Source organism: Arvicanthis niloticus, chromosome X (assembly GCF_011762505.2).
Source record: "Arvicanthis niloticus isolate mArvNil1 chromosome X, mArvNil1.pat.X, whole genome shotgun sequence".
In the NCBI taxonomy this organism is placed as follows: Eukaryota; Metazoa; Chordata; class Mammalia; order Rodentia; family Muridae; genus Arvicanthis; species Arvicanthis niloticus.
The window spans coordinates 126,677,403-126,694,749 of NC_047679.1; the positions used below are offsets into that span (position 1 = coordinate 126,677,403).

The following is a 17,347-nucleotide window of genomic DNA, read 5'->3' on the forward strand; positions in this document are numbered from 1 at the left end:
AAATAAAATATAGTTTATCAACCAAATTCAATAATATATTAAAATGATTGCACAACGTGATGGAGCAGGCATTCTTTTTAGAATGCAAGATGGGTCAACATATGGAAATAAAGCAATTGACTACATCCTAGTTACATAGTGACAAGCTAGACATGGTGGTGTATGGCTGTAATCCCAGGGATTGCTTAGTAGAGACAAGAAGATCAGAACTTTAAGGCAATTTTCAGCTACACAGAATACTCAAAACCAGCCTGAGTTGTATGAGGCCCTGTCCAAACAAAACAACAAATACAGTACAAAAAGAAGACAAAACATATAATTTATTCCAATGTTTATATCAAATTTCAATTGCAATAAAAAGGTAATTTTACAAAATTGAAGACAATGCCATAATGAAAACACGCAAAACATACCACTGGAAACTTACTATGACAAAATAAAGCCCAAACCTGTTGTAGTAATTATTTTAAAAAGCGGCCGCTGGTCAACCCGACTGTCTAGGCTGGCATCTCCAAGGTAGCAGGGCCATTTCTAGCTGCAGTGTACACATGGCCTCTGGCCATGGAACATGGTGGCTGAGCTAGGCAGAGCTGCTGCAAGTTAGATAATTCAGCTTGACCAGCGGCCATTTTAAATAATTACTTCTACAGAACTAATAAATAAATTCATCAAGGTATCAGGTTACATGATTACCATATGCAATCCAGTTGGATTTTATACATTAATTAATCAACACACAAATTATGAGTATTAAAGAGATAAGTTAGCCTGTAGGTATTTACAATAGCATCAAAATATTGATGTACCTTGAAGCGAAACCAAAATGTCTGTAAAACTTCATTTTGCAAAACACTAAAATAAATGGAAAGATACAGTCGAGGGTTGATAAGAACAATGCTGGGCTGGGGGATGTAACTTAGGAGTTCAATATTCCTTGCTCCATAGATCCTCTGGTAGAAAAACCCTTTAACCAGCCAATACCAGTTCCTCATATGGGACTCCTTTAGGTCAGCCACAGGTAGCTGTCATCTTCAGAGTCGTGTAATATAGTACAAGTTTCCTAGTTAAACGTCAGCTTCTGGAAACCAGATACATTGGGACAAATATGTCTAACTACAGTAGGAGATGCTCTTACATTAAGATTTCACATGGTGCCGCTGGAGAGATGGCTCAGTGGTTAAGAGCACTGACTGCTTTTCCAGAGGTCCTGAGTTCAGTTCCCAGCAACCACATGGTGGCTCACAACCACCTGCCATTGGGATTTAATGCTCTCTTTCTAAGAGAGAGCGACAGTGTACTCATATACATTAAATAAATAAGTAAATAAATAAATAAATCTTTAACAACAACAAAAAAAAGATTTCACATGGCTTGGGATGCAAATGGGCCATTGTATTTTTTACAAATCAGGCAGGCTTAATCAGGATGGGCTTTTCAGCAGCACAGTGACCCTGGACAAGCCTCTAGCTTCTGGGCTCTGGAAGGGCCAGGGCCTCTGCCAACTACAGTGCTGAGACTTCATGGCCACAACTGATAGAATGGAGTTTGGTATGAGAACCAAGTGTACATACTATAAGGAACTGGGAAACATGTATGAAATCTCAGCAGGTCTGAACCTCTGAGCAACTGCAAACAAAGGTACTAACTGACATACCTGGATCCCTTTACATGGCCAGTGTCTAGCTGTGCTGGAGAAAAGGACAGGGTTGTCCTAGTATGTACCTCTGAGCTATTTGCAGCAGACTCACCGGCTCCCTTAGGGAAATGTGAAGGCTCTGTGACCTCACAGGAGATTGACCTACTGAGTCAGAAGCCCTAAGGGCAGACCTGGCGGCTGCAAGGCTCCAATGTGTACTGGCTCTGGACTAGAGTGAGTCCTGGTGGCTAACCACGCCCTGTGTGTTTCAGTAAGGTGAGTTGAAGAGACCTCCACAGTAAATACTCAACAGCTTGTTCTATCAGGTTGGAAGGGTGATTAATAAAAAGGAGGGTCTTTAAATGCTTGGCTAGAATGAGAAACCGGGAAAATGGATACTGATCATTAAGCTTTAATTAGTAGGTAAATTGTGCAGGGGGAAGAGAGTCCAAGTGTTACTATAAGTAATTAATGTGCTGCTGTTCTCTCTTGCCTACCTCTGATTGGAGCCACCTAAGCTGCAGTCTTTACCAAGCACAAAAATCTCAGAAATGCTGGCTGATAATTACTTTGTTGAGTCCCCAACTGCACTAAAAGAAATGGATGCATTCTGTTCTCTCTGATGACTCAAGCAGAGGGAAGATAGAGTAGTTATAACAGTTATGAATTAAGCCTTGAGGATTCAGAGAGGACAATCATTCTTTCTGTTCACTTAACGATTGTGAATACTGTCTCCAAGTTTGGAATGTAAATGTAACCAGACATTGTCTGATTACAAAATAGCCCACCCAGCACCCGTCCCAAAGTGCTCTTGAAGTAGCTGATGTCCTGACCTTGATGAATCTGAGCTCTAGGGACTTGATTCTTGCTTAAATCACTGCTCAGCTTTTTTGAGGCTCCAGCCTTAGCCATGTAGTGGTAGCCACACATTTTCCCAGAAACAGAGCTTCCTTAGGTTGGGCCAGTCACCACACCCTGCTCCACGGGGTCCCCCTTTCTCCTGTCTGAGCTTATTGGCCAGCCGTGGACTATGGATCTGACCATATATATGCATTTCAGATGGTGAGAAGGACAGTGAGATACAAATCCCTGTGTAGAGCCATGTCCATCTGACGCATTCACAGTAGCTGGGATGCTGTCACACCTGATCGAAATTGCACACTAAAGGCAAGAGTTCTTGGAGCCTGAGCCAGCAGAGCACAGAGTCTCTGATCTCCCTGAGAGAGCCCATTCTCCATAGAAGTGCAATAAAATTAAATTTTAATAAAATATTAGAAGCTTTCATCACTATTCTTATAGCAACTGGTGCTTGTTGCATTCTTATTCAGTTCTGAATAGTGTTCTGAGTTCTTGCATATGTTATTTCACTCTGAACGCACGAGGCACTATGGGTATCTGCATTCTGCTGTGAGTTATAGAGACAACTGACTTGTCTGAGACCCCTGGACCAGCTCACTTCCAATTAATTTTTTTCAGTTCTGAGTGTTAGCCAAATTCTTAACCACTTAGCACAGCCCAAACCTCCCATTTGCCTTTTCTTTTAAGAATCAAGTGAAATAGAGTCACCATCCATTAAATAAATATCTCCTTGGTGCTAAGATGGAGTGTACCCAGGTCCCCCATGGGTTTCCACGTGCCTTCCTATAAGAAGGTAGACATATCAAAGGTGCACAAATAGAGAATGCTTGGTTTGTGTTCAGACTGAAAGACATTTAAACCATTATTGGAATTTCATGAAATTCTCATTTGTCAGTTTTGCATATTAGATTCAATGGTGTTACAAGCCCTTTCCAAATGATTTGCAGATTTTAGAGCACATTATCTAGAAGAGGTTAGAGTGCCCGAGACAGCCCTTTACAAACATGGGAGATAGTGCCTATTTATATTAGCCTAGAGCTTCTTGGGGCCAAAGCAGTGGTTCTCGATCTTCTTAATGCTGTGGCCCTTTAATACAACAGTTCATCATGTTTCAACTCACAGGTTGAGAACTATTGGGGTAGAGAATCCAGAGTGTTTCTGGAAACACTTAGCATGGTACTAGAAAAGTGGAAAGAAGTCAAGTGTCCAACAGAGAATGAAGAAGAAATAGTCTATCCACACAATGGAATATCGTTCACCCACAAAATAGAGTGGGGTCCTGTTTCATGGTTCTCCATCGATAGACCACAAAGCATTGTGTTAGAGGGAAAGAAGACAGACAGAAATGACAAATACTGTGTGATTCTGTGTCTGAAATCTTAGAGGGACAAATCCATAAAGGCAGGATCACTGATGATTTGTAGGCGGTGGAGAAACAGATGAAGGGTGAGGAGTGAAATCAGACAGTGATTATGCTTAGACCACTTTGACAGTACATGAAAGAGAGATGGAGTGAATTGAAAATCTAGGTGTGCGCAAAGCTTGTATTCCTGGCACTCAAGGGCCTCAGGCAAGAGGACACAGTGTTTGAGGCCAGGACACCCCTCCCCCAAAAAAAGAATGTGGATATGAATCTTATGGTATGTGAATTATAGCTCAGTAAAAACAAGTATTTTATTGTATTTTAAAAATAAAAAGCAAAAGAACGAAAATGAGAATTCAACATTTTTCTTATCAACTCCATTTCTCTTGGGAGTAAGGCTCTGGGCTGAGCAGGGACTGAGCCTAGGTCTTAGCCTAGGCTTCTCTACTAGGGTTGGCACAGCTGTGGGCAAGTGCTTTCATCACTGTAGATACTGTTTTCACTGTCTGTTGTTGGGGAAAAATACATACCCAGAAAGCATTATAAATTATAAAATGCTTATTTAAAACTGCATTTATGACCTGGGAATTTAGCTCAGCAGGGAGCTTGTCCAGCACGCTGAAAGTTCTAAGTTCAATTAGTACTAAAACAAGCAAACAAGTTAACTAACCATAGGCAAGGCATTATTACCATCTTCCACCACAGTCAGCCCAGACCTCAAGAAAGGTCACTTTTTCCTGAACAGAAAGTGCCCATTGACTCTTACATTTCCCGGAGAAGGCCCCATGTGCCCCCTTTTGGGATCCTTTGTGTTAATAGTATTTCAAGTCTCCCGTGTTTCTGTATACCCCAAGTTATAAAGACTTCTAAGCAGGTTTTACCCACTTTTTAAAATGCCCTTAGATTCTAAAATCATACACTCTGCACTGTACCCCACAAAGGAGTCACGGTTTAAATATTCTGAAGCCATTAAATGTATTGTAGGTGAGATTTGTTCTACTTACCCCTGCAAACAGGCTCCCAGCTCGCTCCCTCCTGTGTTCATATGACAGCTTTAATATCCACGTCCTTTTCTTACTACTGACGTGATCTGAGTCTATATTAAGCAATTCATAAAGCTAACAATTCAAGTAGAAACAATTCTTTCTCCCGTGATTATTAAAATATTTGTCTGTTGGTGCCGAAAATCAAAGCACCAGGAAATCATGGTCAAATAGTGTTCAAACAGTGGGCAAGGGTCTGAGCCTCCGCTTGCTCTCCGGCTCACTCCTCAGTCCCTAAGAATTTCAGCCCGCTTTCAAGGATAGTTTCCAGCGCCAGGGACTCAGGAACTGCTACTTCAGCTCCATAATCCGCAGACCAGAGCATAATTGCCTGATAGCCTGCAGCAACCTTCCAGAAGGGAGAGGGTAGTGTCTGCAGACCCCTATAAAGCTGCTTTCCATTTTTCTTCCATTCTATTCTCTTTAATGAATTCAAAACCGCTCATGATCCCGCAAGTGAAAGGTTCTGAATTCTCGCAGAATCATATGTTATGTCGAGCCTAACATCGATCCTACATAGTCTACTAAGTGGACAGGCTTTGAGTTGTTAGTCTCTTGCCCAGGAGCACAGTAGGGCACTGAGGACAGCAGTTCATTTATGGAAAAGACTGGCTAAGTCTGGCAGTGTGAGAGTGCACTGGCCAGGCTGCAGCGGGAAGCAGACAATGAAATCAGCTCCTGGAGGGAGGCGATGATTCTGCCTGAGCCCGGTTCTCAGTATTCTCAGTAGTGAGCCAGGATGGGGATGGGGGCTTTTCTTCTGGCATTTTCCCCTCCTTTGAGCATTTGAGCTAGACAAAGAAGTGTCAGATTTTAATTACTTGCATTGCTTGTTTCTCTGTTGATTGTGTTGAAATCTGGTGTGAAACTTGCCCCAGCTCGTCCCCGTGACCACCCCTGAGCCAGGGGTAAGGGGTTGCGATGTCCAGATGGAAGCATTCTGGGTCATCAGCCTCGCGGAGGTCAGAAAGCTGGTCTGCACAGCGAGTTCCAGGTGTTGTCTCAGTTTTTCCCCAAGACTCCCTAACATTATCAATAACTTTTAGTAGTCAGCTAAAGTTCATTCCTTGACCAGGTTTTTGGAGCTTTCCAGTGTCCGAACGGCTCTGTGTCTGAATCTCAACATTCTGGTCCCCTTTGGTGGCTCATTGCAAGGACTCACGGCAAGCCGAAGGTGCTCGGACTAATGAAGGAGTCCCGCGGTGTGAAAGTGCAGCCTGAAAAAGGAGGGATTGGAAAGAGAGTCCCCAGCTAGGAATGGAAAAGACAGAGGGTCCAGCAAACATTCTACCTTGGGCTGGGGGCTGCAGGTGAAGCTGCAGCTTCTTCGCCTCGGGCTGGGTTCCCCTGCAACAGGTTTGCTTGTCCAACTGCTAGCTACCACCCGATAGGAAGCACGGAGCGTTGACAAGGGGAGAAAAAAACCTGCCGGTTCTCCCTAGGCTGCTTCAAAGTGCAGAAGCCCAAGAAAGAGGCTTTCTTGCCCGGTTTACGATTACCCAAAGCAGGGTGTAGGTAACTGAAAGGGTAAGAGGTTCCGCTACTGACCAACCTTTCTAAAGCTTGGGTCCCAGCGGCCACTTTTCGTTCTCCCTTGTTCCTGAGGTGCAGACCTGGTCCTAGCTTCTAGAGTATAAAGCAGAGTACATTTCCCCACGGAGGGCTGCAAGTCCTGGGAGGACCAGGAGTCTATATGCTGCTGGAGCCAAGGGAGCAGACCTGCTCCTGGTATGACTGGACCCGGAGTGGGATGAATCCCCCCAATTTGCTGTGAAAGCTGAGAATAGTTGTCCTGCATTCCTCACCCGGTATAGAAAGCTGTGGAGAGGCTCGAGCGTTGGGAGTGAAATAAACCTACAAAGGAGTCTGTAGAGACAAGGGTATGAGGGGCTTAAAGGGTTACTGGCAGCCCCCTATAACTTAGGGAGGGGATACAGACTTTGGTGCTGGCCGCTAGAGCTCCAAAAAGCATCTCCTGAGCTCACTCTGCAAGCTACATCTCTTTAACAGGTATTTGTGTTGGAGGGAGAACGAGAACTTGCTAGAAATGGATGCTTAGCGACTCAGGGCTAGTCACGAAGCAAACGTTCTTGAGGGATTCAGAGGGGGCTGGCTAGAGAGGAAGGGAAGCACAAACAAGGTAGTCGGAAGCAAGCTGACACCATGCTGTAGATTTGTCCAAAGCAAGGTGGTGACTAAGGCGGGAGGGAGTGTGGGGGTGGTCAAAGAGCTCTGATTGGTCGGGGGGAGTGGCTAGGGGTGGGGCTAGCCAACCCTCGAGGCTTTAAAAGCTCACCAGAGAGGGGCGGGGAGCTGTCATTTGCTCTCTGAGCCTCAGAGAGTGCGCCACGCTTTCCTGGAGCTCCCGGAGCTCCTGGAGGCAGAGCAGGTATTAGCTGTTTGGACTCACTGAAGATCCTGAGCTTGCCTGGGAGGAATGGCTACGGTCCCCAAGAGCAACATGGGACCGACAAAGGCGGTTCCCACCCCATTCGGCTGCATTGGCTGTAAGCTGCCAAAGCCTGACTACCCACCAGCGCTAATCATCTTCATGTTCTGTGCAATGGTCATCACTGTGGTCGCAGACCTGATCGGAAACTCCATGGTCATTTTGGCTGTGACCAAGAACAAGAAGCTCCGAAATTCTGGTAAGCTGCCCTTATTTTCCCTACCTAGTGAACAGCAAGTTTGCAATCTCCTCTCCCAAATTCCTTCCAAGCCCTGGGGTCGGTGAGGATGGTGTTATGCCGGGTTCCCCTAAACTTTGAGATTCGCAGTGCCGGGGAAGTTCAGGAAATTAGCGTGGGGCAGTCGAATGCAAAGCCCAGATTCATAGGGTGCACGGCAGCCGTTGACTCCGGTCCCGTCGGAGACCTAACACGGCGGGAGTCGCCACAGGAGCGGAGAGTTTGGCTGCCGCCCTGGAACAATCGGCCGAACTGGACGCCGGAGGGCGGCTCCGCAGCAGAGGCACTGAGGGTCGGCCGGACTGTATCCAAGATAGCAGCGCGGTTCCGACCCGCTTTGTGAAGTTAAGTTCGTTGGCGGCCGCGGCGGCGCTCCAAGGAGCGCAACGCTGTGGCTGTCTCCAAGTGCCGCGGATCGCAGCTCGCCGCCGCCCCAGGGCTTCCGGATCGCTCCCCAGCGGCGGAGTGCAGACCCCACGCCCGAGTGTCTGGCAGAGGTCTGAGCCCGCCGGAGCCGAACTCCGTCTGCCCGTCCGAGGGCGAGTGACTAAAGCGGGCTAGCGGCGGGCTAGACGCTGCAGGCGGTGGCGGCGGTGGCGGCGGTGGCGGCGGTGGCGGCGGTGGCGGCAGAGGACATCCGGAGGTCTGTACTGGGGTGTCCGGAGGACGGGCGGGCGCAGGAGCTGAGCGCAGCGGCGGGCGGGTGGAAGGAGAGGCAGAACCAGGTAGGAATGGTGCAGGGGACAACAAGAGAGCTCTAGGGGAGGCAAGGGGTTCCAATTGCAAAGCGCCACAAGCCCCACTCCCCTAGTCTCCAGCCCGGGTTGATCCGAGGGAGACATCGCAGGAAGGAGCTAGGCACAGAGACTTGTGCGGGGCTGGGGAGGGGGAAGGGTGTGTGTTTAAAGGGGTTTCAGGGTAGGTGGGAGAAGGCTGTGGACAAGGAGAGGAAGGGTGAAGTAGCCCCCAACTCCGCTCTCTGTCCAGGAGAGGGTAGGGTGATGGGTCCTTGGGTCTTCTTTTCCAAGATTTCAGTGGCTTGAGAGAGTGCACAGATCTGGGAGGTTTGAAAATAAGGTAGCCCGGGGCTGGGGAAAGAGCTGCTGTGCAAGTCCTAATGAATTGTTTTGCTTAGTGGAGACAAGTTAAAAACTCAGCAACAGACTCAGAGTCCTTAATTTTTTTTCTTTCACACTATGGTGAGTGCTTTTGATGTCTTCCTTGTAACCCAGAGACCTGCGCCAAGCCTTGGACCTTACTTTTAACTCAATAAGGTACCCAAGGACAGATCCACCGAGCCCCGAGCCGAGCCGGAGCACGGACAATTTACCTGGGAAGCTCAGTCTTTTTCCCTCTCTCCTTTTCTCTTCTTTCTTTTCTCTTTTCTTCTGAAGTGCAAATAAAAAAGTTCTTGTGGTTGTTGTGGGTTTATTTTTAAGATGTTTGACCTTTCCTATTTTTCTTTAGGAAGTTCATTTCTTTGAGGGAAACCCCTAAAAAAGAACCCCCCCCTTTTTTTTTTTTTTTTGCAAAAAAGCACGGAGGGAAGTCTTGGTGCCCCTTTAGAAAGCCCTCATTTTCTCCCATCCAGGACAAAGTGCAGTATTTTGCCAAACCAAAGCTAATTAGCAAGGAGGTGTTTCCAAATAAAGAGGGCCTTGCGCCTGCTCTTGGCCTCTTTCATCTAGGTTTTGTAAAAGGTTTTCTAAAATGTTGCTACTGGGCTTTGAACGGTGCAGGGTAGGAGGCAGGTTTCCGGCAGGCTCCTGTGCTGAATGAAGAGAGGAGTCTGTGCAGGGTGCTTTGTGGGAGGCCAGAGGTGAATCCTGTGCTTGCAGAGATTTCTCCTTTCCCCTGGTCTCTTCTTTTGACCTCAGTCTTGATATAACAGGGTTTCTGCCTGTTTACTCTGAAGGTAGCTGGGGAGTGGTAAGTATTTCACCTGACTGTCAGATATTACTGTTTAATTTCTTTAAACAAGTCCCGAAGACCTTTTGGTAGGTCTTCCTTCTTAAGGAAGAGGGTTAGTACTTATCATTATCATCATCATCATCATCATCATCGCTGATAATCGTGGGTTGATCCTGTTTCTGGATAGCTCCCTTTCCCACTCTCCCTCCCCCACCTGTTACAGTGTGGAAAACGTGGCGCAGTTTTATTTCTCTAAAATGGCGTCAGACAGCAGACTCTGCCCCTCCCACCCGGATGTTTCTGTGCTCTATGTCCTTCTGTCTTACATTCTCACTTCTTTCTCACAGCAAGGATGACACTGAAAACAAACAAAAAACAGTGGCAAGCACAGGTGTCCTAAAGTTGTTTGTATCAGAGTCACCTGGGACTTGCTTGTAAATAAGAAAGAGGAAAGAAAGAAAACTGTCATTCTTCAAAAGAATTTTAAATTGTTGCCCACCCAGTTGGTTGTTCCCTCCATTTTTTTTCAAATATTAACCAGTGATTTCTGTTTCTTTCCCTTTTTTTCTTCCCCCTCTGTTTTCCAGGTAACATCTTTGTGGTCAGCCTCTCTGTGGCAGACATGCTGGTGGCCGTCTACCCCTACCCGTTGATGCTGTATGCCATGTCAGTTGGGGGCTGGGACCTGACTCAGCTCCAGTGCCAGATGGTTGGGTTGGTCACAGGACTGAGTGTAGTCGGTTCCATCTTCAACATTACTGCCATTGCCATCAACCGTTACTGCTACATCTGCCACAGCCTCCAATACAAGCGGATCTTCAGCCTGCGCAATACTTGCATCTATCTGGTCATTACCTGGGTCATGACTGTCCTGGCTGTCCTGCCTAACATGTACATTGGCACCATTGAGTATGACCCTCGCACCTACACCTGTATCTTCAACTATGTGAACAACCCTGCCTTTACTGTGACCATTGTCTGCATCCACTTCGTCCTCCCTCTGATCATAGTCGGTTATTGCTACACGAAAATCTGGATCAAAGTGCTGGCAGCCCGTGACCCAGCTGGACAGAATCCTGACAACCAGTTTGCTGAGGTTCGAAATTTTCTAACCATGTTTGTGATCTTCCTCCTTTTTGCAGTGTGCTGGTGCCCTGTCAATGTGCTCACTGTGTTGGTGGCTGTCATTCCAAAGGAAATGGCAGGCAAGATCCCCAACTGGCTTTATCTTGCAGCCTACTGCATAGCCTACTTCAGCAGCTGCCTCAACGCCATCGTCTATGGTATCCTCAATGAGAGTTTCCGGAGAGAATACTGGACCATCTTCCATGCTATGCGGCACCCTATCCTGTTCATCTCTCACCTCATCAGTGATATTCGGGAGATTTGGGAGACCCGAGCTCTCACTCGTGCCCGTGTCCATACCGGTGAACAAGTCCGAGAACAAGAGCGTGCTCGTGCCTGTCTTGCTGTGGAGGGAACCCCGAGGAACATCCGGAATGTTCTACTGCCTGGTGATGCAACAGCATCCCACTCTGATCGTGCCTCTGTCCGTCCCAAGCCCCAAACCAGGTCTACTTCTGTCTACCGCAAACCTGCCTCCTCTATCCACCACAAATCTATTTCTGGGCACCCCAAGTCTGCCTCTGTCTACCGTAAGGCAGTGTCCTCTGTCCATTGCAAGCCTGCCTCTGTCCGTTTCAAACCCTCCTCTGTTCATTTCAAGGGCGATTCTGTCTATTTCAAGGGAGACACTGTTCATTTCAGGGCTGCTTCCAAACTTGTCACTAGTCACCATATCTCTGCTGGCCCTTCTACCAGTCACCCTACATCCATGGCTGGCTACATTAAATCTGGTACCAGCCACTCTGCGAGCACCACTGTTGACTATCTCGAACCTGCCACCACCAGCCACTCTGGGCTCACTGCTGTTGACCTCCCTGAGGTCTCAGCTTCCCATTGTCTTGAGATGACCACCACTGGCCACCTCAAACCTGACATTCCTGCCTCCATCCTTCCCACTGTATCCCTTGAGCTTGCTGCCACCTCTGACACCCCTCCTGACACCACTGTAATTCCCATTGCCACTAGCGATTACCGCAAGGTTGTGCTGATTGATGATGATTCTGTTGATTCTGATTGTTCTGATGAGATGGCTGTGTGAAAAGTGTTCCTTTCCATTTTCCCTGCTTCTGCAGTCCAGAGTGAGATGCCTCCATTAGACTGACTGACACACACAGACACGGACCTGAGACGCAGTGGAACTTTCATCTACCTTTCAGACATACTCCTCTTTGGCACCCTGTGCTCTTGAAAGTGTGTGCATATTCTTGCTATCTTAGAGATCAATTTTCCAAGTGTGATGTCTGTGGTTCTGAGGTCCTAAGCCTTGCTGTCCCCTTTCCTGATATTCTCTGCCTCCTGCTTTCTTCTTCCATTCCCAGGAGTGGGGGAGGAGTGCATGCGCACTGGTCAAGGCTGTCTTGGTGGCTAGCTCTGTAATGTGACTGTGACCACGCAGCTTTATGTTGTGTGTAATCTGTGTTGTACCTTTAATGGCAGTCAGAAAAGGATTTATAATGAAATACAAACACGTGAAATTTGCTTTTCAAGATTTCTGTGACAAAATACGACCCCCCCCATTTGAAGAACAGAATTAGATGAGTTCTTATTAAAGTTCATTTTAATGCCTGTCAGATCAAGTGGCGAAAAATGATACGTCATACCAAGTTGATTTTATTTTGTGTAAATGTAAACATTGGTGCTGATTTTTTTTTATTATATTTGGTTGTAAATGATGAGACATTTTACCCTCTTTTTGGTCATTTGAGTTTTTCAAGTATTGACCAGCACATTCTTTTATTTCCACAGTAATTTCTTATGGTTGGTAACCATGAGTGTCGATTACAGTTATGTTTACAGTATTATAATTCATAATCACTCTTTTAACCACCATCAGTTTTTACATCTTTTCATTCAGAAGGAATTCGAAGAAACAACTGATAGCTAGAAGCGAATGGAGTAGTAAGACATCTTGTCTTTGTGACCTTCTTGGTTGGGGGCAGGAGACAAGGAGGAAGAGATGCTAGCACCAGTAAGTGCAATCATGCTTGGTTCAGTGACACGATGTGAAGCACTTGGTCTCATGTCAACCCAGACAGAGATTTTCCTTTAGAATCCAAGAACAAACTGCCATTTAAATGAAATTTAATTGCTAATTCAAATTGACACTTTGATCAAAGTTTACTGTACAAAAGCTTGTAAGGAAAACCTGAAATGTATCATACTGCCTTAATTCTATTCTGCATTTGTGGTAGCACTTAAATAAAAGTGGCTCTGTGGCTTTAGTTCTGTGACTTTTTCTTCCTTTGGTTGCTTAGGGAGGGAAGGGTATGTGGGGTCTGGGTGGAAGAGTGTTGGCCTGGAGGAACAAGAAGACTTGGCTGCAAATTCCATCTGCCATAAGCCTGCAGCATCTGGGACCTCTCTCATCTCAGCTATTTTAATTAGCAAACCTTGGGGCAGCAGGGTTTGGGGGCACACTGGAGGAGGTGGGGGTAGTGAGGCACATGGACACAGATGTGGCAGTTTTCTTCTTGTGGGCTGCTATTTTTCCCCCATGGAAGGAGTAAAGCTAGCTCTCAATCGTAACCTAGAAATGTGTGTGTGTGTGTGTGTGTGTGTGTGTGTGTGTGTGCCTGTGTGCCACTGTATGCATGTGGATGTCAGAGGGCAACTTTGAATATGTGAGTTTTAGGGATCGAACTCAGGTCAACAGGCTTGGCAGCAGGTGCATTTTCTCTCTAAGCCATCTTACCAGACCAGCTTTGTTTGTTTTTGTAAAGATATGCCTGTTTAACACATGCACATATAATGGATATACAGAGTAGTGCACATTCATTTGGTCTATCCAGACTTTGGCAGGCTGGGCTCGTATTTATCCCCAGCTTACAGTGGACGTAGCTCCCCACTAGTCTTGGCAGAACTTGGTCTTAAGGCTCTGCGCCCTGCATTCCCACCGACTGCAAAATTCCTGTCAAGTGTTTCTGGTTGTCTGAAATGGATGCTTACGTTACATATGTGCTTACAGACTGGCCTAGAGTCTGTCTCCAACCTTCCTACCCATATCCCACACCCATCTCGCCAAAGAATTGCTAGAGAGAATGTAGAGTGTCCAGACTAAAGGTACTGTGACCTGATGAGCCAAGCTGCTATCCTCCACGCACTTACTAGGTGCCAGATTCCAAGAGAAAATGGAAGGGGTGAATCCTTTATTACAACAAAGCTTCAAAGTTTGCCCTCAAGTGCCCAGCCTTAGCTTCAACTGGGCTGATGGGTGTAGGAAGGTGAAATCCCAGGTCAGCAGGCCGGCCCATTTGTCTTTTGCGTAATCATTCTCACAAAGCAAATCAGTACACAGCAAATCCAAACTTCCAGAAGAAGCATTCCCTCTTCCCCTCTTGTCTCCTCTGAAGTCCCAGAACTCACAGGTCTGGCTTGCCACGCCCACTTGGCCCCTGCTAGGTGTAAAGCTGTTTTTTTTTTTCTTTCAAATGCAGGGAGTGTCAGTGTTTTGCTGGGGCTAGGGTTTGTGATTCCCTAACCTTCCCATCCCCAACCCAGGGGCCTGTTCTCTGCTTTCCTCTAAATAGCCAAAAGGGCTTCACATCAAGGAATTTTTGCAAGCAGACATTTTTATTTATTTCCATTTTGTTTGAGACATCATCTCATTATGCAGCTGGGCTGTCCTTGAACTTGAGATCCCAACTCCCTCACCTAAGCCTCCTTGAATGCCAAAAGTTACAGTGGTTTTAGACACACATTACACTCAGCAGAAAGCATGCAACTTGTCCATGCCAGATTTCCCCAGATGCTAATCTTTATGTTTGTAAAGAAAATATAATGTATATAATGTATACTGTAAAGTGACATCTTGGCAAATTTTTCCTTTGTGTGCACGAGTGTAACAGCAACCCTTGCCTTCCTCTAGGCTCCCTTAACCCACTTTTGAGCAATTTACATTCATGTGGCCTGTTGTAGAATTTCATTTAAATGGAAACAATGTATTTGTCTGGCCTTTAGTGAAAAAGTGTGATAATCTATACACAGCAGAATTTTAACCATTTTAGTGTATATAGGTCAGTGGCTTTAACTGGATTCTGAGTATTGTTCAATATTATATGAATTTACATAAGCTCTTCATCTTCCCAAGCTGAAACTCTGTGTCTATGGTCTAGCCACTAGTTTGGCTTAGACTTCACATTAACACAGCACACAGGCTTCAGAGCCTAACTTCCTAACAGTAAACATGTTTTTGGAGAAACCAAGAAAAACTTAAAAGATGTATGATTGATATGTAAGGAAAACAAGAAAACACAATCATGAAATGCTCAGCTTAACCTGAAGAAGGCAGGAAAAGGGCAGAAGAATCAACAAACAAACAAAACGCCATAACAAATATAATAGAACTGTAAATATGGGCATGTTGGTGGAAGTGACGCACCAGAGACTCTTGCTGGATTTGTGGGATGCACCAGCATTTCTCAGGGGACTCAGGCAGTAGGATTGCTGCAAGTTCAAGGCTAGACTGGCCTACAGAGTGACTTCCCAGGGAGCTTGAGCTACAATGTAAGAAGACTGTTTAAATTTTTGAAAATGATTGAGAAAACAAGAGTCACATATATTCTCTATAAGAAACACATTAACAGCCCGGCGGTGGTGGCGCACGCCTTTAATCCCAGTACTTGGGAGGCAGAGGCAGGCGGATTTCTGAGTTTGAGGCCAGCCTGGTCTACAGAGTGAGTTCCAGGACAGCCAGGGCTACACAGAGAAACCCTGTCTCGAAAAACCAAAAACAACAACAAAAAAAGAAACACATTAACATCAATTATAAAGATCCAGCCAGATTAGAAATAAAGCGGTAGAAAAAGACCCACCATGCTACTACTAACTGAAAGAAAACTGCCAATACCTGTAACAGTTTCAGACAAGAAAAATCATTAGGTGTAAAGAACAGTATTGTATAATGGCATAATAACAGGAATAAATAATAATCCTTCAAAAAGCACACTGTCAAAATATGTGAATTAAAAACTGGTAGAACTGCAAAAAACATAGTTGATGACTTCAACAGCCCTGTATCAGTACCTGACAGATTCCTCAGCTGAGAGATTTGTAAGGCTGTGGTAGAAATGAGCAGACCTGTCAATCAAGTGTGTCTTCCTGACACTTCTGCAGTACTTCCTTCAATGAAGGCAGAATACAGCCTTCAGAAGCTCGTGTGTCAGATACACTATTATGTTCTTGGCGAAGAAAATGAGTTTAAAGGAAAACAAATCATAGATAACTATCATCTCTCAAATCATGATGAAGTTACAGTAGAACTCAATAACCGACAGACAGAAAGTCCAAAACTACCTGGAGATTAAGCAATGTCTAAATAATTTACAGGCAAAAAGTCTTTTTTTGTTTGTTTTTTGAGACAGGTTTTCTGGCTGTCCTGGATCGTGATTTGTAGACCAGGCTGGTCTCAAACTCAGAGATCCACCTGTCTCTGCCTTGCACCACCACCAACCAGCACCAAACAAAAAAGTCTTAATAGACATTTTAAGGTATTTTGAACTACATGAAAAAATGCAAATACAACTGCAAAAGTTTGGAAGTACAGTGAAAGGCATACTTACAAAAGAACTTTTTGGGTTTGGATACGTCTATTAGGAAGTAAAATCTAAGATGAGTAAGTTTTATAAGCCTAAAGTGGGCAGAAAAAGAATAAAAATGAAGTACAAATAAGTATCATAGAAAACCATAAAGTGGGAAATCAATTAAAATAATAAGTTTAGTTGACAAAAAGTTTCTAAAAAGTACAGGCATGGGACTTGTCCAAGCCTTTAAATACTTCTAAAAAGTAAAGGATTCTGCTAAGCTTAGTGGATTCCATGGTTAATTTTGCTTGTCTAGTTGGCATCCCCTAGACTCATTTAGGAGAAAAGCTTCAAGGCATAACTGTGAGAGGCTATCCAGGTGACGCTAGTCCCTGGCAAGCCTGCCTGTGAGGGATTATTTAGAGAATGTTAACTAAGGTGTGGTCTTAGACTGAATGAAAGGAGAAAGCAAGCTGAGTACCAGCATTCCTCTCTGAGTCCCCAGTGCACTAGCTATGAACTCTTGTGGCATCTCCAGAATTGTGTAACTCTGTAGCAGGCAGGACAAAAACCCAAATTATAGGAAAATGTATATATTTTTTAAGTGAGGGCCATTATCTTGTTCCCAAAGAGGTACATTTCTGGCCTAATCCCTTCTTTTTTAAAAAAAATATTTTTTATTTAAAATAGTTTTTTTCCCCACAGAATAGATAGTGATTCCTCCCAGATCCCCCTACCTTCCCAAATCTACATCCCTTCTTGTTCTCTCTCATTAGAACATTATATTAAACATTACATCTCATTAAAACAAACAGGCATCTTAAAAATGATAAAATAAAAACAAGCAAACCTGAATAGAACAAAACAATCAAGTGAACTGAAAAACAAAGATCCATCAATGAGAAAAAAAATAGACAAACACCCTCTGAAATTACCATTGAGTTAAGTAATTTTTTGTTGGACAGCTCCTGCTGGGCATGGGGTTTGGCCTTAATAGTTCTTTGTATACCCATTGAGACTCGGTTGTAGAAAACTAAATTTTCATTTTCAAGTGGTTATCAGTTAGAGATAGTTTCTGGGTTAGGAATGGGGGCATTTGTCCACTTTCCCTCTCAGCACTGAGACCCATCTGGTGCAGACCTGTGCATGCCCTGTGCATGCTGTCTTAGACTCTGTGAGTTTATACATGCATCCATCCTGCTGTG

The 17,347-nt window shown here is 45.1% G+C and overlaps 1 protein-coding gene across 1 annotated transcript; it reads left to right on the forward strand.

The window, feature by feature from the left end:
- Nucleotides 1-7,244: 7,244 nt before the first annotated feature.
- Gpr50 (G protein-coupled receptor 50) lies at nucleotides 7,245-12,797 on the forward strand. The gene is made up of 2 exons (XM_034486199.2): nucleotides 7,245-7,548; nucleotides 10,086-12,797. The coding sequence occupies exons 1-2, from the start codon at nucleotides 7,338-7,340 to the stop codon at nucleotides 11,660-11,662; spliced, it is 1,788 nt and encodes a 595-aa protein (XP_034342090.1). The 5' UTR covers nucleotides 7,245-7,337; the 3' UTR covers nucleotides 11,663-12,797.
- The last annotated feature ends 4,550 nt before the right edge of the window (nucleotides 12,798-17,347 follow it).